Consider the following 20637-nt stretch of genomic DNA (forward strand, 5'->3'; position numbering starts at 1 on the left):
CTCAACTTGGCCCATTGTTGACCAATCAGAAGGAGAGTTTGGGTGCAGTGGGTGGAGTCTCAGGTCTTGTCATGCCGGGGGGAGAGGAGGAGGAGGGGTTATGTCTCCTTGTCAGGCTTGTTGACTGGCTTGCCCCCGTTCATGACCACTGGTTCGCTGGTGGAGCTTTTACTGGGTGGGGCCCCAGCAGGTCTGGGCGTGGCCTTAGCTACGTCATGCAGTGAAGGTTCCCGGTACATCGCCACTGCAGAGAGACACAGGGGGATTAGGGATGTGTGTGTGAATGTCTTAATATGTCATATGGAACAGTGAGTATGTGTCTAGATATACTTTTCAATCTGTGCTGCATGTGTGCATGCACATGTGTCTGTGAGGTTTATACTTTACATTTATTTTATTCTACATACCTGTCGCCACCAGTTTGTTATTTTGCCGGCGGGATAAATGACTTTGCGCCTGGCGCAAATCTAAAAAGGGTTGGTCTGAAGTAGCTACATTACTAATGGGTGTGGTTTGGGCGTAACGTGCAATAAACCAATCAGAGCATCATCTCACATTCCCTTTAAGAGCAGCGCTTGTTCCATGGCAATTGCTATTATAACGGCGGATTTGCCAGGCGCACGCCAGGAGCGGTTCACAGGAGGAGACCGACGTTCTCGTCAGAGCCGTAAAAGATAGTGAAATGACATTGTATGGGAAAGGCAGAGCAGTTTTCTCATTGCACTAAATTGCCCGCTCATGCTGTTCATTCAAATTATAATTCTTATTTTTACATATATATTTTTTTAATTGTTATATTTTTAAATTGTTTAGTTCTTAGAATTAGTTTAACTAATGTACCTTTGTACTTAATTTATACCTGCACCTTCCTGCCACAGTAAATTGCGTATTTATGTAACATAAACTTCATGGCGAATTCTGATTCTGATGGGCATGGAAGAAGAAACCTAACCAAATTAGCTTCAAATTAACAGTCGCAGGAGGAAATTGCCACAGTTGTTACAAATAAAGTTCACGTACATAGAAATTTGTTATGAAAATCTTTTTATAATCATTGAAGAAATGTAACACGCCATAAATCAAAACAATGTAACGTAGCGTCGCAGAAAGAAGACCCTGGCCTCGCCAGCAGTGCGTACGGACCAAGCTTGCACCCTTAAAATAGCATCTGAATAATGCACCATTGACTTTAGACCACCTTTTTCCTGGTCAGTAAAGGAATTGTTTTTCGGAAACTGCAAGATGGCACCAGGGAACGTTTGCGCCGGAAAACGCCTCCTTTTTGGCTGAACCGCCCACGGGAGTGCAAAGTCATTTCGATGTGCGTCTGTGGAGGGAAAAGTCGGCTTTGCGTCGAGTGCAAACTAGGAATGACACTTGAGTCATGGACTAAGTCAGGCCCCTTGTGTTGTTCTGTGTACCTGACAAATAAAAGACTTGAACTTGAACTGTCCCCTTAGTATTAGTTAGTATTAGTTAATTAGACTTTGCACCTTTTGTAAAGTATAGTTAGACTTGTTTAAACTTATTTAAAATAAATAAGTTCATTGATTCTAATTCTGATTCAGGGTGTGTGTGTAAGTGCATGTGTGTGTGTGTACATGCGTGTACGTGTACATGCGTGTGTGTGTGTGCATACATGCATGTGCGTTACCTTCTATAGGTTTGGGCAGGAAGTGTGCAGCTGGTTTGGTCTTCTTCACACGGTTGCCTTTCATGGGCTGGCCCTCCTTGTTGAGCCCCAGGAACCAGGCCCGGCCAGACTCCTGCTGTCTGTACAGCATGGACGAGTAGATCACATAGTAGTTTTCAAACACAGACTCCTTAAACTTACACTCTGGGGTAAACAGCTCCTACACAGGCAGAAGAGAGGGAATGACAGAGTGAGAAAGAGGGAGAGAGAGGATGATAGACAGCAGTTAATAGAATAGAACAAACATTTACAACAGCCAGTCAGGCAGCCAGCCATCCAGTCAGTCAGTCAGCCAGCCATCCAGCCATCCAGCCAGCCAGCCAGCCAGCCAGCCAGCCATCCAACCAGTCAGCCATCCAGCCATCCATCCAGTCACCCAGATATCCCGGGATATTGTCATTCTGAGCAGCTGTGCTCGTCTGGGTCCGTCACTGTCTGGGTTTGTTGCCGAGAGACACTCTCTCACCTGTGTGTGTGTGTGTGTGTTGCATTGCTGTTCGCTGTTGCCATGGAAATGATGTTGGAGTGGTAACCAGGCCTGAGTGAGGCTGGGGGTGATTGAGTGCTCAGGGTAGCAGAGAGCTGGCAGGCTGAGAGGGGAATCATACATCATCAACTGTTGTGATTGATTCACTGATTTCTCTGTTTGTTCTTTATTTTGACTTTGGTGGGTTGGTTTGCTGTGAAACATTTATTTCTATATGTGACATACAGCGTGTAATATTAGTGTTGAAGGTGATATTTGTGTAACCCTAACCCTCAGAATCAGAATCAGAAGGGAGTTTATTCGCCATGAGTGTTTGCACAAACAAGGAATTTACTTTGGAAGGGAGGTGCATACTATAAACATATAAGAATATTGAAACTTAAATATGTGGACTAACTATACAAAAGGAGCAAAGTAACATTAGTAACATTTGTGTGGACAGTGATATGTGCTTATGTTTTTCAGTGTGTTAACCTGCAATTACACAGGCCTCTTGTTCAAACTCCTGAGGTAGGAGGGAGGAGGGACCACCAGCCTGTCTCGCCACCAGCCTGTCTCGCCACCAGCCTGTCTCGCCACCAGCCTGTCTAGCCACCAGCCTGTCTCGCCACCAGCCTGTCTCGCCACCAGCCTGTCTCGCCACCAGCCTGTCTAGCCACCAGCCTGTCTCGCCACCAGCCTCTCTAGCCACCAGCCTGTTTAGCCACCAGCCTGTCTCGCCACCAGCCTCTCTAGCCACCAGCCTGTTTAGCCACCAGCCTGTCTCGCCACCAGCCTGTCTCGTCACCAGCCTGTCTCGCCACCAGCCTGTCTAGCCACCAGCCTGTCTCGCCACCAGCCTGTCTAGCCACCAGCCTGTCTCGCCACCAGCCTGTCTCGCCACCAGCCTCTCTAGCCACCAGCCTGTCTCGCCACCAGCCTCTCTAGCCACCAGCCTGTCTAGCCACCAGCCTGTCTAGCCACCAGCCTGTCTCGCCACCAGCCTGTCTAGCCACCAGCCTGTCTCGCCACCAGCCTGTCTAGCCACCAGCCTGTCTAGCCACCAGCCTGTTTAGCCACCAGCCTGTTTAGCCACCAGCCTGTCTCGCCACCAGCCTGTCTAGCCACCAGCCTGTCTAGCCACCAGCCTCTCTAGCCATCAGCCTGTCTAGCCACCAGCCTGTCTCGCCACCAGCCTGTCTCGCCACCAGCCTGTCTAGCCACCAGCCTCTCTAGCCACCAGCCTGTTTAGCCACCAGCCTGTCTAGCCACCAGCCTGTTTAGCCACCAGCCTGTCTGTCTTGTCCTACCAGCACTGGCTCTGTCTAATCAGGTGAAGTTTTTCTATCCTGGCAGCCTGCTCTCACAACCACATCAATCTGACAGCTCCCGCACACAGACGCATGGATACTTACTTACACACATACACACACAGACGCACACACACACACACTCCTATCCAGCCTGCCTGGTAACACACAATATCTCTTCACACCTCTGTTCAGAGGACCTGATCAGAAGAGAATAATCTACTTGTTCTAACACACACAAATACACAAACACACACACACATACACACACTTCCGGTTCTGTGATGAGTAACATACACTCTGAGATGTGTGACAAGTAGTGAATTGTTCTGTAGTAGTACCATCCATTATTTACATAAAGTGTGTTGCTACGCTAAGTGGATCTATATAGTAATGGTGATACGCTAAACAGAGCTATACAATATGGTGCTATGCTAGGTAGATTCATTAAAATTGGAGAAACATATTCTCAAAATTCTTAAAGTAAAAGGCAAGTTAAAGTATATATATAAAAAAAAAGTTAAGGTATAAAAACACTGACCCCCATCCTGCCCTATCCTCTCTTCCTCCACTCCTCCCCTCCACTCCTCCCTCCCCCCACTCCTCCCTCCACCCCTCCACTCCTCCTTCCGCCCCCCCCCCCCCAAAAAAAAATGAGTTCAAACACTTGAACTTTCTTTTTTCTGGCTGATGTGATCTGTCAAAGGGTTAGGGTTAGTCTGGAATCATTCATTTACCCCTCCCATTTACCCCCCCCCCCCATTTCTCCCTCCGTCTGCTTTTCTGCAGCAAGAGCACCCAGAGTGTCGGGGCACATGGTCATGTACACACGGTCCTGTACACACGGTCCTCTGGGTGTGGCCCCGACACCTCTGCTTCATATGCATGCTCTCCTCTATCTGAACCCAGTAATAGTCTTGTATGGTCAAATACACATGATCATAAGAATGGTCTAATGAAAAACAAACATTAGACAATTCCTCTCCCTTCATCCTCTCCCCCATCCTCTCTCAACCTCCTCTCTATATCTCCTCTCTCTACTTCATCTCCAGTGTTGTAGTAAAGACCACCTAAACTGAGCCCAAGTCATGGCCAAGACTTCAAGACCAGATCAAGGTAGGGCGAGACTGGGTCAAGACCAGACCACTCAAAATTAGCACTCTTAAAGTAGTGCCGTGTGCTTATGGCCAGGCAAAGCAACCTGCTTGATATATTATGATTTTTTCTTCTTAGAAGAAGTGGAGGCGCATTAGTACTTGGTTACCTTTTTCTTTCATACCTTTTTTCCCTACTTTTTTCTTCCTACATTAAGTAATAAGTTTCAGGTTTGAATTCCTCTCTGTATGTCACCTTGAACAAAAGCATTTGATGCGTATATATGTGACTCACAGATGAGTAGAGGAGTCCCTCTGCGTTCATGGCGACATACAGCGCCGTCTGTACTGACTGGATAGCCACCACACGAAGCCCCACCGGGATGAGGTTGAAGAGAGCTGGAACACACACACCAACACACACCAACATACATATATACACCAACACACACACATTAGCACACGCACGTACAAACACACACAGTCAGACAAATAGCAGGCACAGTGTGTGTGTGTGTGTGTGTGTAAAGGCGTGTGTTGAATCACAAATACCACATTTCCTCTAGTCAGATCTGTGTCATTCTGAACACTAACAGCATGCCTCAACAATCTGATTTTCTTGTTGTATTAAAGGACGGCGAAGGGAGTGATGTGTGTGTCTGCAGATGTGTGTGTAGATGTATATGTCCTCACAAGAGTTTGTAGCGTCATCTTTGGTCCCATCCATGTGTCCGTCTGGGTTCATCTGCAGGTAGAATCCCTGCCTGCAGTACAGCCTGGTCACAATCCCCTTCAGCTGCAGATCTGAGACAAGGCCAGTGTTACCTCAACCATATATGCACATGTGTTTGTGTGTTATTAGAAGGCTAGCTAGTTATCTTTAAATCCACACACATCCTCAAAGGGCATAAGTAAGCTGTTTGGGCAGGTATGGGCAGGGCTTGTTACTATGGTGACACACTGTCATCATTTCCACCATCATGTCATCTCTAATTCTAGCAAGGGTTACCATGGCTACACAATCACACACTCCCACACTCCAGTGTGTCTAGTAACAGGGCTTTCCCCACTGGCTGGTGGTGTTGATTAACATCCTCCAGATGCTATAGATCTACAGCAGGTAGACTGTATCTATATCCCTGTTCAACTGATTTATAGATCTACAGCAGGTAGACTGTATCTATATCCCTGTTCAACTGATTTATAGATCTACAGCAGGTAGACAGTATCTATAGCCTTGTTCAACTGATTTATAGATCTACCGCAGGTAGACACGGCCCTCCGGCACTCTGTCACACTTCTCCCCTCCAGGCTCTAACCCTAACCCTTCATGCTCTCACTCTAACCCTAACCCTTCATGCTCTCACTCTAACCCTAACCCTTCATGCTCTCACTCTAACCCTAACCCTTCATGCTCTCACTCTAACCCTAACCCTTCATGCTCTCACTCTAACCCTAACCCTTCATGCTCTCACTCTAACCCTAACCCTTCATGCTCTCACTCTAACCCTAACCCTTCATGCTCTCACTCTAACCCTAACCCTTCATGCTCTCACTCTAACCCTAACCCTTCATGCTCTCACTCTAACCCTAACCCTTCATGCTCTCACTCTTACACTTACCCTCACACTCAGCTCTATAGCAGTCTGGAGAACAATATTACTCTGACCCACTTAAAGAAGAAAGGAGAGAGGAAGAAAGGTGAGGTACTTTTAGAAAAAAAAAGAGAGAGCCTAAGGAGAAACAGGGAGAAAGGGAAGGAGAAACAAAGACAGAGGGGGAGAGAGAGAGAGAGGGAGAGTGAGAGGAGAGAGAGAGAGAGAGAGAGAGAGAGAGGGAGAGAGAGGGAGTGACAGACAGGAGGAGAGAGAGAGCGAGAGAGAGGGGGGGAGAGAGAGAAAGAGTTCCCATGCAGTTGACTCTGTCACGTCCCCCCACATTCAGCAGACGCACCTCTCCATCTAAACCAAGAAGGGCAAGAAATACCAAGGAATAATTATCTCATATTCTGTTGTCCATAACTGACATTTTTCAGAATTACATGTTGAAGTTATTAGAATTCTGTCTCAATTGGAATATTTTCCCTACATTCTCAGCCTCAGTGTTACCAGGGCAATATTCCCATCAAGTGATATTCCCACATTCTGTCTGTTACTAGGGAAACTACTCCAGGATTCCCTTATCCACGGGGTTGTCATGGAGACAGTCTGAGGATTCCAGTGTCTGATTTTCCTTCCAGAGAGCAGGTATCCCCTGACAACACCCCCTCTCATCCCAGACACTCCGATCTCACCCCACTCACTTTCAATCAATCAATTAATCAAACAAATGTCGTTAAGCAAATGTGTCTAATATTTAGATCAGTATTTGTTGTGCTTAGTCTTGGTGAAGCCCCTCCATGATCCTGAGAACCAGCGGATTCTAGAGGGTTCTATAACTTAGGACCATTGTGATCATTCTCTGCCCGAATATCATCAAGAACAATCTGAGAATACTGTACTGTCTGGGGATAGAGGGGAACAGCAGATACAGTAGAGACAGTAGAGATAGCAGATACAGTAGAGACAGCAGAGACAGTAGAGATAGCAGAGACAGTAGAGACAGCAGATACAGTAGAGACAGCAGAGACAACAGAGACAGTAGAGACAACAGAGACAGTAGGGACAGTAGGGACAGTAGTGATAGCAGAGATAGCAGAGACAGTAGAGACAGCAGAGACAGTAGAGACAGCAGAGACAGTAGAGACAGTAGAGATAGCAGAGACAGTAGAGACAGCAGAGACAGTAGAGACAGTAGAGATAGCAGAGACAGTAGAGACAGCAGAGACAGTAGAGATAGCAGAGACAGTAGAGACAGTAGAGACAGTAGGGACAGCAGAGACAGTAGAGACAGTAGAGACAGCAGAGACAACCCTCCAGTCAGAGCAGACAACCCTCCAGTTTGATCACTTATTAGTGAAGAACCAGTGATATTAGCTCCTGAGATAACAGATATCTTCCCGTCGCACCTTCAAACAGAAGAATCCGTATTTGGACTTCACGTCAAGCTTCCTGATAGAACATCTGCAATCACACCTCACACCACATTTCACACCTGGTAGCATGTGTTGGTGAAAAACCAGGAAGGGAGGGAGGTAGGGAGGTAGATAGAGAGAATAAGTAGTCGGGAGAGAGGAAAGGAGATGATGGACAGAACTGGGCTAGATGGGATGGGGAAGAAGGAGAGAAGCATCACTGCTTTCAGTAATCAAAGGGAATCTTCATTGTCAGAAACAAATGAAAGAGTGCAGAGATTTGTCCCTTAAAAAAGCCATCACCTCTCTTTCTCTCCTTTTGTATTCACATACATTCCAATTAGAGAAGCCATACATCACAGGTAACTGTGAGTGTTCATGTCTGTGTGTGTGTGTGTGTATGGAATGTGTGTCTGTGTGTGTGCATTTGTGTTATTCACCATCTCCATCAAGCCACAGGTTGTACAAATTGATGTTACTGGCAGCAACAAAATGGCTGTCCCCACTCTGAGGAGCAACAGACCCTCACTGCTGCTGTTCCAGCTACACTTCATCCTTACAAAAGGCAATTTTAATGTAACACACACACCTTTATCCACATATTTAAGACTCCTCTCTTTGACAACAAATATTCGTTGTCTATGTAGACAATATATTGGTCAGCTGGTGGCTCTTGTTGAAGACCCAACAGACAACCTTATTTCAGATATATTTAAATGTGATTTTGAAAATTAACTAGTTTTAAGGCCCACTTATTTTCCACAACTTCTACATTTACATATTCGTGCAAAATAGAGAAGATCGTAATCATTGACAGTTTTATTAATCTTGAGATGCTTAACTGGAGCCTTATCTTGACCGGCAAGACATAACATAACACCGAGAATGCAACAGCGCACGAGATAGGCCACTGCCTTCAAAGCTTCCTTGCACTAATACATTGGTTAAATAAATATATTAGCTATATAGGTTAAATATTAATAATATATGTGTTATTTTAGATGAGTAATACTATGTGTTAAATAAAATAATAATATATGTTATACATACTTAACATATACAATAATAGTATATAGGCTATAAAATAAAAGCCAAGATGTTTTAGTAAATTGCTCCGCTGGAGCAGACATGTATGCCTAGCAACTCTCAATGCCCGTGCGTAATGACATAGCTGCCGTCTGTGTGTGTGCATGTCCACGCGCCTCCCGCGCTCTACCTCTGTCCACACCTTGTCTCCGTAGCCTCCTCTTCTTCAGACCAAAGATTCTCACTTTGGAGAAGATGTCGACCAGATTCCCGTTACAAAGACCTTTATTCTTGCTGGGGCTTTTTCTTCGTCTGTGAGTCTGCGGCCGGTGGATGTGTTGCTCCCGTGCCTGTCTCTTCTGTCGGATCAAACCGCTGGCAATAGCCGCTGCCATGTTTCAACCGAAACAAACGGAAAAAGGAGTCTGTCCTCCGTTTCCCCGTGGGCACGGAGCACAGACAACACAAACGCGCCTTGTTCAGTCCTTGCCTACAGACCCATAATTGTGTCGACAATTCCTATGTTTGGACTACCCATCAGTAATAAATATATCGACACAACACAATAAAGTCCACATATCATATTTTTGAAGAAGTCATTTTAACATTCAGCAATAAAAAACAATCTGCTTCACGTATACCGTTCTTGTAAAATAACTTCAAAATGTCACTGCGTGCCTCTTGTCGGAAACGAGCGTTTTCAAAACTGTCAACATGTTTGCTGTCCGTTCTTGCCATGTCATGATTGATCAGTTCACTGTGACGGATGTTTGAAATCACACTCCTCGAAAATAGGAGCAGCAAAGAAATGATACAAGCGTTCTGTGTTATTCTCCTAAATCTATACCCGTTGACAATTGTTCATCGTCCCATTAGTATCTGTCCTCGGTCGGCGACGCATCCCACACCATGAGGAGCTACCGCGGACCACTCTGGACACGCCAGTTCAAGCCATGCGCTCCACGACTGTCTCAGGCGCACTCTCAAAATCAAACTGTGCTGTTTTAACGTGATTACGCCTGGTGAAGGACGCGCGCCAGGCAGGGCACTATCGGGTGGGGCTCGCTTAAAGATTCAGAGAGAGAGAGGGAAGAGGTGGGGCGGAGGGGGGTCTACGCGGTGCCCGCGCGCACAGATTTACCAAGTCCATAACATTTCCCGGTCTCTACTACAAGCAGATAATATAGCGCCTACACCGGCAAACGGGCTTTGAGACAAAGGTAGGCTACATAATTCAGAACAAAAAAATGAATTAACTTTGTGCATTTAAGATGGTGTGGTAACGTTCTCTTCAAAAAACTCCCCGCCGAAGATCTGGTCTCTTTCTTTCAGATGTTGCCCACTTCTGCGCTTCACCAAAACAGAACACAGTTTCTAAAACATCATTTGCATCTGGGCGGTTCGACTATCAGACAACCTCATACCCTGGAGAAGGGTTGACGCTAAACGCGAATTGCCGCGTTAAGCGCAGTAGCCTGCTCTTAACGTCTTTATTAAGGAAAGCCCGAGTAGGACCGCCCCAGCAGGGCTACAACTGTACATTTGGTTTCTCTGACATGAAGACTGCAGGGCTTTACAGTTCCATGCGCTACAGGTTAGCGGCAATGTTAGGCTACTTCTCGGACAAGCTGACCTGCCCGTGTAACACTTCCCGTGGGTAACCGGAGAGTTTCCAGTCTTAATGTTTAGGGTTAGGCTTTATATTGATGTGCTTATCAATGTTAGGTTTATATTGATGAGCTTATCAATGGGAAGATAAATGCAAGACCGAAGCAGTCTCTGGTGGCAGGGGTTGCTCAGCACCGCTTAGAGTCTCAGCTTTCCCGAAATGCGGTCCGTTCGGCGGCTAAATTTGCGGTTTGAAAATTGCTCGAACAAGCGTAGATTCACCAGAAAGATAAAAGTAGGCTGATGGACACTACAGTTGATTATTAGTTGTTCTTTCCGCCTTATCATGTGTGGTCACCAAGACTCGAAGGCTAGTAGCGCCTTGAGGCTATTTTTTATAAATGTCTTATTGGCAGAAATAACGCTGCCACTTGGCACCGTGTTAGAGAGTGAGAGAGACAGAGAGAAAGAAAGAGAGCATGTGAGAGAGAGAAAACACAACTATGCTCAACACAGGAAAAACGAACCTCTGTCACATCACTATGTGGAACATTTTTTACGGTCCAGTACGATAGAGGACACGGCCATGGTCCACAACGGTAGGTAGGTTAGGGTTAGGGAGGAACCAGTCAAAGTTGTCAGATGACGGAAAAATATGCTGTTCAGAAGTAAACAATCATGTATATTTTTGTCCACTTGGAGGCGCCAGAGTGTTCAATGAGTTGGGCTCTCTGTCACGTCCACCCCACATACACACACATATACACACACACATATACACACACACTACAGCTACAGTACCAGAAGCTTCCACTGGATGACACTGTATCCAGCAGAGACACCAGTCGCAGTTCCTTAAGTCACAGGTCACACTTCTCCCAGGTCACAGTAACAGCTGGATGAGTTTATTCACCAGAAGTGTTGTATTGCCACCAGGCCATGTATGCTTTCAGATCAGAAGCAGCCTGCTTCCCTCTCACTATCAACAGACCATGAACAACCAGCTCTTCCTCCTCTCCGCTCCACTCCTCTCTCTGTTCACGTCCTGTCCTATCCGCTCCACTCCTCTCCCATCTCAATTAGGGGGTCAAACCCCCCCAAACCCCCCGTAATTTGCACCCTGCTTGCTGCTCCACCCCATATTGCTCCTCTCTTCTCCTCTCCACACCTCTCTTCTCCTTCACATGTGTGTGCTTCCACACGCTACTGCCCAGATGCATGTTCTGACCACGCGCTAACATCATGCCAGGCACAGTGTATGAACATTTCACCACTTTGTCATTAAAAATCATGCACACATCATACATGCTCACACACATATATACACACTAAACACACACTACACACATACTACACTAGCAGTATCCCACACTATACTAGCCTGGGTTCATGAAAACCATGAATTAACTTTGTACCAAGATCTAATCCTAGCCTACCTCACCATCCACAAGCACCTCTCCTCAAAACCAGTCTCCAGTCTGCCCTCAACACCAGTCTGCCCTCAACACCAGTCTGCCCTCAACACCAGTCTGCCCTCAACAACAGTCTCCAGGCTGCCCTCAACACCAGTCTGCCCTAAACACCAGTCTCCAGTCTGCCCCCAACACCAGTCTGCCCCCAACACCAGTCTGCCCTCAACACCAGTCTGCCCTCAACACCAGTCTGCCCTCAACACCAGTCTCCAGGCTGCCCTCAACACCAGTAAGTAAGTAAGTCTTTATTTATATAGCACTTTTCATACAAGAATTGCAGCTCAAAGTGCAGTCTCCTCTCAACGCTCTCTCAATTACCCTGGGATCTGCAACGGTGACCCCTTCATCCTCTGCTAGGAACCTCGAAGTGACCATGGATGATGAGCTCTCCCTCACAGCCCACATTGCTCAGTCTACCGGCTGTGTAGATTCTCGCCGGTCTCCCAGCATGCGCAACCCGCCCTCTCCAGACGATTCAGAATGCGGCAGCCCGCCTGGTCTTCAATCTACCCAGACGCTCCCATGTTACCCCGCTCCTCATCTCCCTTCACTGGCTTCCCATCACGGCCCGTATCAGATTCAAGACACTGGTACTGACCTTCCGAGCGGTGAACGGGACTGCACCTGACTACATCAAGACTATGCTCCAGCCTTACACCCCCACCCGCCACCTACGGTCTTCTTCTGACAACCGTCTGGTGGTCCCACCGCTCAAGACTGCCCGGTCCCAACACAAGCTCTTCTCCTGTCTGGCCCCCCAATGGTGGAATCAACTCCCCACCTTCATCAGAGACACTGACTGTCTCCCCACCTTCAAGAAAAGGTTCAAGACACACTTGTTCTGGGAGTACAATGGTACTCAGGAATGATTGGCTGGACCTGATGTTTCCTCCAGGATCACAATGACTCTTGAGAAACTTGTTGCTCTTCTTGGTTAGTTGTAGCTGACTTAAAACTATTGTACTTACTGTGTAATATATTTTTGTTGCTTGCTTTTTTCCACAGGTACCCCCTTGCACTTTTTTAGGTTCATGTTGCTAAATGGTTTAGTTGTACCTTGTTCAACTACATGCTCTTATTGCTCTTCCCCATGGGACTTATTTAGTTTTCACTATGTATGCTTCATGTTTTGGCTACCCGCAATGTTTGGGACTATCTCGTTGATATGATCAGTGACCTATGCACTTTTGTAAAGCTCTGTTTTCGAAGTCGCTTTGGATAAAAAAGCGACTGTTAAATGCAGACGCTTTTAGCAGACGCCCTCAACACCAGTCTCCCCTCAACACCAGTCTCCAGTCTCCCCTCAACACCAGTCTCCCCTCAACACCAGTCTCTTCTTAACACCAGTCTCCTCTCAACACCAGTTTACAGTCTCCCCTCAACACCAGTTTCCTGTCTGCCCTCAACACCAGTCTCCAGTCTCCCCTCAACACCAGTCTGCCCTCAACACCAGTCTGCCCTCAACACCAGTCTGCCCTCAACACCAGTCTCCAGTCTCCCCTCAACACCAGTCTCCTCTTAACACCAGTCTCCTCTCAACACCAGTTTACAGTCTCCCCTCAACACCAGTCTCCAGTCTGCCCTCAACACCAGTCTCCCCTCAACACCAGTCTCCAGTCTCCTCTCAACACCAGTCTCCCTTCAACACCAGTCTACAGTCTCCCCTCAACACCAGTCTACAGTCTCCCCTCAACACCAGTTTCCTCTCAACACCAGTTTATAACATTCCTCTGGTAAAAGTGTTATGGTAACAGTATGCTATGGCAGGCCTCGACATTAACTTTTTGAGGCACTTGTCCTTCGGACAAGTACATTAACGTTTCACTTGTCCAGACACAAAAGTCACTTGTCCGGGTAAAGATTTATAATGTAATTTTTTTTTTTAATGGTGTTGACGTTTCTAGTTTGCTAGCGTCGGCAGTGGTGTACCTAGCAAGCTTTAGCAGCATTTGTATCAGTTAAATGTATGTAGTTAAATACCAGCTAATATTCAACTGTAAAGTAGGTGCTCAAGCGGGTGCTCAAGCACCCCTAAAAATATATATTATTCTTTATTATCATTTGATGCTGGTAGTTCATGAAGAAAGGGACATCCTTAGTTTTTTTATTCATTCAATATTTTTCATAATAATACATACATGTATTAATTGCTATCAAGTTAAATTAGGGATTTATAATAGCAAGGGGGTTTAGCACTTTTGCAAGGCACTGTATTCATGTCACATTCTAATTGGGGACTGAACAACCCTTGAGGTCTGATCCTAGAATCGCCCCTGCTCAGACGCTCTCACACCAAACCTTGTACTTCTCACGCTGAGAAGGCAACGCAAACCAAGTTGTCCTGCTAACGTTGTAAACAGTAATGGACGAGGTGCAGGCCCACGGAGTGAAGCAACATAGACATGCGAACACCTGTGAAAGCTTGTCTCGCGGCCATTTATCTTATTTTAGATACAGTATAAGTTTAGATAGCTTGCAAATACTGAGGATAGCCTACCGAAGTAGAGTTAGCCAATGTCGTAGCAATGCTAGCTAACGTTAGTTTGCTAGCTGTATAACATTTCACTGGGTCTTACAGCGTTTGATTTACTGAATTTATTATGAAATGGTCTAGCCATTTGCCTACTTGAGCAAGTCACACAGTTTTTAAGCCCTGAGAGTGTAATTGCGATGACACAGTAAATACTTTTTCAGGTAATAAGCCCCCGTTCAAGTGTTTACCATTAAATTAGCTGCACGGTCTGATCTTGGGCGAAGCCACTTATTTTGTGTTTTGCTAATGCAGAATTCGGTCAAATAAATTCGGTAAAATAGACGTAATAATTGGAACAGAACGTGAAGTAACATAATATTTTATTTGGTTTGAGTTTTAACTTGTCCAGTGGGACAAGTAAAGTTCTCTTCCACTTGCCCTACAAAAAATCCACTTGTCCCGGACAAGCGGACAAGCCTTAATGTCGAGCCCTGGCTATGGTAACAGTATTTCTATTAATTTGTGTAAAGCACGGTGTGTGAGACAGGTAAACCTGCTCAGCAGCTCAGTGTATATACTCATTTATTACAGACAGCTGCTACAATTGAATGACTACAGTTAATCTACTTTCACTTCAAACACATACGAGAGAGAGAGACAGAGAGAGGCAAAGAGAGATACCCCACCTTTCACACCTCACCCTCCTCATAGCAGACCCTAGGGTACCTCACACACACACATACACGCACAACTGCATTACACACACACAATCACAAGGGGATGGAGAATACTGGACATCTACTGTCTTGTAACTATGTCACCCCATCTGTCTCCTCCATCTACCCCCCCCCCCATTTATCTCACCCATCTACCATCTACCTCTATTGCAACTATCTGGGTTAGCTGGTTTTCCTCCATGTTATTGGAAAGTGGGGGCTTTACCTGCATGAAGAGAGGAGAGCTAGGAATAGCTGCCAGACATCAGGGTGTAAATAAAACATACACACCATACTGGGATGTGGGTGAAAGAAGGAAGGATGAGGGAAGGTAGGGGAGTGTATGTATGTATGTATGTGTGTATGTGTGTGTGTGTGTGTGTGTGTGTGTGTGTGTGTGTATAAGTGTGCACGTGAGGAATGGAAGGTTGAAAGCTTTTTTCTGGGTCATGCCTCTATGATAGATGAGACATCAAGTAATAATAAGTAGTGTTGTATTTTATCTTTGGTCTGGTTCCCACTGTAGGAATGAAGGGGAACGGATCAGCAAGTTCTAGTGTGTGAAATAATTTTCCAGATGATGAAACGTTGCTGAGTAGCATCAGCCTTCCGGTCAGTGCAGAAGCACCAAGGAACTGAGCAAGCTGAACTCCCACACGACACCCAACAGTACAGCTCTGTCTGCACTGGATGTCATCATTATATTCCCTTCACTTCTACCCCCGGCAGGTTCACGTTTGGGGAACAGGATCCTGTGAGTCCCAGAACGAGGCCAGCAGTTACTCAACAAAAATAGTTAGTAGAGATTGTCTGACGTCAGTCATGAACGTGTGCAGGCAGTTAACCTAAATATAAGGAGGGAGACACACTCACAATATATGTGGGAGAGACAAAGCAGAGGAGAGAGGAGAAGGTAGAGAGGAGGGAAAGAGGAGATAGAGAGGAGGGAGAGGAGAGAGGAGGGAGAGGAGAGAGAGGAGAGGAGAAAGGAGGGAGAGTTGGGTGAGAGGATCCTGACTAGGCAAACACAGAGAGGGAAATAGAGAGAGAGAGAATCGGGTGGGGGGAGACTGACTACTAATCACTATTGATTTCTTATTGTGTAACTCATGTATGAACACAGTCACACATCCTGACACACACACCACCAGTCCCCGGACACACACACACACACATGCCCCACATGCACACACACAAGCATATACAAAATGTTTTACACATACATACACACACATGTCTAAGCATACATCACCCTCATTATTCCTCCCATAAGACTTCCATTAATGGATTCTGAGGGAAAAGCTGAACAGTAAAGTCAGCAAATCTCTTGGTCTTCTTCCTCCTCTCTCTAGGGTTAGGGTTAACGCTCCTCCTCTTTCTAGGGTTAGGGTTAACCCTCCTCCTCTCTCAAGGGTTAGGGTTAACCCTCCTCCTCTCTCAAGGTCCATGTTTTACAGTTGAGGGTTTTACTCTGTTGAACAAGCATCTCCTAACACAATCCCACTGTCTGTTGTAGGTTAGAGCAACACTGTGTGTGTTGTGGGTTAGGGCAAAACACAAATGCATACAGAGAAGTAGATATCTGTCCTACATAGTTAACCATCCCAGTAGTGGATTTCAAATTGATTGTGTTTATTGAACCTGTATGCCAATGAGGTGGATATTCATCTAGTAAAAACACACCCTAACCCTAACACACCAATATCTCCCCAGCTGTCTGCAGGTCAAGAGGTCAAATAGGTTCAATCAACTGTGTATGTGTTGGCCTGTCCAGGCAATATTTGTTGTAAACAGTCTGTAGTCAGTCCTCTAAAGGCTGTTGTAAACAGTCTGTAGTCAGTCCTCTAAAGGCTGTTGTAAACAGTCAGTAGTCAGTCCTCTAAAGGCTGTTGTAAACAGTCTGTAGTCAGTCCTCTAAAGGCTGTTGTAAACAGTCTGTAGTCAGTCCTCTAAAGGCTGTTGTAAACAGTCTGTAGTCAGTCCTCTAAAGACTGTTGTAAACAGTCAGTAGTCAGTCCTCTAAAGGCTGTTGTAAACAGTCTGTAGTCAGTCCTCTAAAGGCTGTTGTAAACAGTCTGTAGTCAGTCCTCTAAAGGCTGTTGTAAACAGTCTGTAGTCAGTCCTCTAAAGGCTGTTGTAAACAGTCTGTAGTCAGTCCTCTAAAGGCTGTTGTAAACAGTCTGTAGTCAGTCCTCTAAAGGCTTGGGTCCCTGTTTCACATTCACATGTTAGCCCTGTCCCTCTAATCCTTTTCTCTCTTCCTCTGGTTTCTCTCTCCCCCTCCAATCTCTTCTTCTGGTCTCTCTCTTTCCCAGTCTAGTCTCTTTCTCTCTCAGTCTAGTCTCTTTAAGTCAGTCTAGTCTCTCTCTTTCTACATCTCTCTTTCTTCCTCTGGTCTCTCTCTTTCTCTGAAATGATGAGGATGAAACTATCTCTGGAATGACTGGAAGAGTTGGGCATAGTGTGCCCCGTGTGACGCCCAGTGTAGCTCGTGAAGTAACTATGAGTCAGTCTGGCAACATGGTAACTATGAGTCAGTCTGGCGACATGGTAACTATGAGTCAGTCTGGCAACATGGTAACTATGAGTCAGTCTGGCGACATGGTAACTATGAGTCAGTCTGGCAACATGGTAACTATGAGTCAGTCTGGCAACATGGTAACTGAGTCAGTCTGGCGACATGGTACTATGAGTCAGTCTGGCAACATGGTAACTGAGTCAGTCTGGCGACATGGTACTATGAGTCAGTCTGGTGACATGGTAACTATGAGTCAGTCTGGCGACATGGTAACTATGAGTCAGTCTGGCAACATGGTAACTATGAGTCAGTCTGGCGACATGGTAACTATGAGTCAGTCTGGCAACATGGTAACTATGAGTCAGTCTGGCAACATGGTAACTGAGTCAGTCTGGCGACATGGTACTATGAGTCAGTCTGGTGACATGGTAACTATGAGTCAGTCTGGCGACATGGTAAATATGGGAAAGTCTGGCGACATGGTAACTATGAGTCAGTCTGGCAACATGGTAACTATGAGTCAGTCTGGCGACATGGTAACTATGAGTCAGTCTGGCGACATGGTAACTATGAGTCAGTCTGGCGACATGATAACTATGAGACAGTCTGGCGACATGGTAACGATGAGACAGTCTGGCAACATGGTAACAGTCCCACCCTCTATGCATCCAGCACACTTCAAATAATAATGGTATAAAAACAACAATCTGCCAGTTAAATCTTTGTAAGAATATTAACCTTCATGGTCTAAGGTTTCAGTCTTGAGTATTCTCTTCCTGCATTCCTCCACAAAACAGAATCTAAATCATGACAACCCTAACCCCATGACATCAAACAGTGCCTCAGCCGCTTGCCTCCTACTTTCATTGAGTTGAGACTTATGGCGGCATGGTAACCGAGCCTCGGTACCGAGGCTGCAGACGCCAGAGGGGCCCCTTGTCTCTGTAGTGTGAGCCTCCGTCTCTGGGCCAGACGGAGGGGAGGTTGCAGAAGTGGTGCAGTGATACAAGCCAGAGCAAGCCAACACAGAGTGGAGCTACAGCCGGGACCCGAAGGGGGAAATACCCAATAAACAATCTTACTTCTGAACAAGGGCCGAACAAGGGCTCTAAAAAGTTGCATGAAGGGATGCATGGAAAGCACATTGTAGCCTACAGGTTTTGTGGCTTTCATTTATGCGATTTTTTTTGCAGTACCTCTCTCTCTTTTTCTCGCTTTCTTACACACACTCACACAGACACACACACAGGCTACAGCTGCAATAGCGAGGTCTACACGAATAACTTATTCTCTTCCCCTCCCTTTTCCTCCTCTCCTCCCCTCCCCTTGCGATCAGTTACTGCACACTGCGATTGCAGATACAACACACCAGCAACCATAACCTGGAACCTAGGAGAGCAGTCTAGCAGGTGACACACACATATTAACAGCCGCGCGTGCGCGCAAAACACACATACACACTCACACAAACGGGGTCTTTTTTTCTCTCTCTTTCTACTTACTCACCAGTTGGGTTCTTGGTTGTCTTGAGACTCTTGCCACAAAGACACTGCAGCATATGCGATCCTTTGCTGAAAATGTTCCAAAGAAACCTCATGGATTTGGTGGAGGAGCGCTCCAGCAGCCTAGACACCCGCATGGGGACTCGCGCCCCCCGCTTGCATAACAGCCCGGTCTCGTTCGGCTCAGTTCGGTGACTCGGCCCGACTAGCTGCACCATAGAACAGAGCAGGAGAATCCCCGGTTCTTTTTCTGCGCTGGCGCGTAGCTGCAGAAACGCGTCGTTGTACCTCAGGATGAAAGCAACGGTTGCGGTTATCTCCGTGTGCTGCTCTTTAGCGCTGCTGGTGCTGCTGCCGCCTGGCCGGCGCGTCAGAAGCCCAAACACACTCTTTAGATCGCATCTGCCGCACGGGGGGAGCGGTGCAGCAGACAGGCATGCGGTGCTAGCATGAACACGGCGAAACGCATGGGGTTTCTGGACAAAAAAACATCGCATATTAGTTCGCTTGGTACTTGGAAAAGGTTGCAAGTGGATTTGGTCTGTCCGTTAACAAGCCGGTAGATGTGGCATCTCTAATCGAACATTGTAGCCGAGGCTCCCACAAAACAGCGCATAAAAGCCAATCCCGAAAACCGGTCGCCGGTTCCGTATAACTGCCTTAATGCAAATCACAGCACAGATCAGTTCTTTTCTTTCTGTTTCTTTAGAAAGTGTTTAATATTTCTGATTAAACCCAGTCTTCAATTATCCATATTTATCCGCGCAGCTCCGCTAGTGTGTCTGAGGTGTCCTCACCTTGTTAATGAAAAGAAGCTGACTGTCCTTCTCTGAAAAGTAGAACGTACCCTGTAGAAACGTGCGCGCGTGGTCCCGTATAGTCTGTCCCTGCGCTGAAGATGGGTGGGCGAGGAGGGGGAGGAGGAGTCGAACCGAAAGATCGCTTTCCATTACGTAGACACGTGGTTCCCACCCCGTCACCGACAAACAAGACTTCCCTTCAAACAATTTTGGTAAAAGCAGCGATACCGTCGCCGTCAAGTTGCAGTGTGGACAGGCGCAGTGGCGGAACCAGACTTTTATATATGGGGTGGCCAAGGGGTGGCTAGCGCTACTTCAGGGGGTCCACAGACCATGACTGAAAATGTGTGTGTAACCTTAGCCTGGCATCTAAGCAAGGTAAATTATTCATATGATTGCTGATGAGAAATACAAATTCAAATTAACTTAAGCCTGAGTTCCTCAGTGTGGCCTAGTATGGTCCACTAGGGTTACTTTAATCAAATTCTATATTTACTATGAATAGACTGTGTCTCTACATCTGAATTGCAACTCATTTATTTCTTACACACCATGGGCGTCGTTAGACCTTCTTTACTGGGGCACGTGCCCCAGTATAAATCTGCTGTGCCCCAGTAAAATCTAAAGTTTGAGTTTTAACAATTTACTTTGTTAGTCAGTGTGTTAATTTAGATTGATAATCCAGAAAAAAAATAAACGCAGCATCCAAATCAACACTTGTTAAAGCCGATCCATGTCAGCACGCTCTTCTGATCTTGCCAAATAGCCGCTGCAGCACGCACACAGAAGCCCAGGTGTCGGACTCGGCACACAAGTCAGAATTGAGGCAGGCTAAGAAAACATTACAGAACTAAAGATAATTTCTAAATGAGAGGCCTACCAATCATCTTATTTTGATTAAAACTAAAACATTATTACACAAAGCTCAGAAAACAGTATTTGCTCA

General features: G+C 46.2%; 1 protein-coding gene across 1 annotated transcript; it reads right to left on the minus strand.

Annotated features, from left to right (window-relative positions):
- Positions 1–13: 13 nt before the first annotated feature.
- LOC146260566 (fibroblast growth factor 14-like) lies at positions 14–19672 on the minus strand. Its single transcript, XM_084667730.1, has 5 exons — positions 18896–19672; positions 5257–5367; positions 4859–4962; positions 1655–1853; positions 14–244 (listed from the first exon to the last, which is right to left on the minus strand). Exons 1-5 carry the CDS (start codon positions 19386–19388, stop codon positions 99–101), a joined length of 1053 nt encoding a protein of 350 aa, XP_084523856.1. The 5' UTR covers positions 19389–19672; the 3' UTR covers positions 14–98.
- Between the last annotated feature and the right edge of the window lie 965 nt (positions 19673–20637).

Source organism: Hypomesus nipponensis, chromosome 12 (assembly GCF_054491055.1).
Source record: "Hypomesus nipponensis isolate SF chromosome 12, ASM5449105v1, whole genome shotgun sequence".
NCBI classification, from domain to species: Eukaryota; Metazoa; Chordata; class Actinopteri; order Osmeriformes; family Osmeridae; genus Hypomesus; species Hypomesus nipponensis.

Excerpts from the sequence above, each read along its gene's own strand:
- LOC146260566 (XM_084667730.1), bottom strand. The coding sequence starts at position 19,388 with ATGCGATGTTTTTTTGTCCAGAAACCCCATGCGTTTCGCCGTGTTCAT. Across the intron at positions 1,854-4,858 it reads AGGGACTCCTCTACTCATCT|GAGCTGTTTACCCCAGAGTG; the intron begins GTGAGTCACATA and ends CTGCCTGTGTAG. Across the intron at positions 245-1,654 it reads CCTGCCCAAACCTATAGAAG|TGGCGATGTACCGGGAACCT; the intron begins GTAACGCACATG and ends GTCTCTCTGCAG.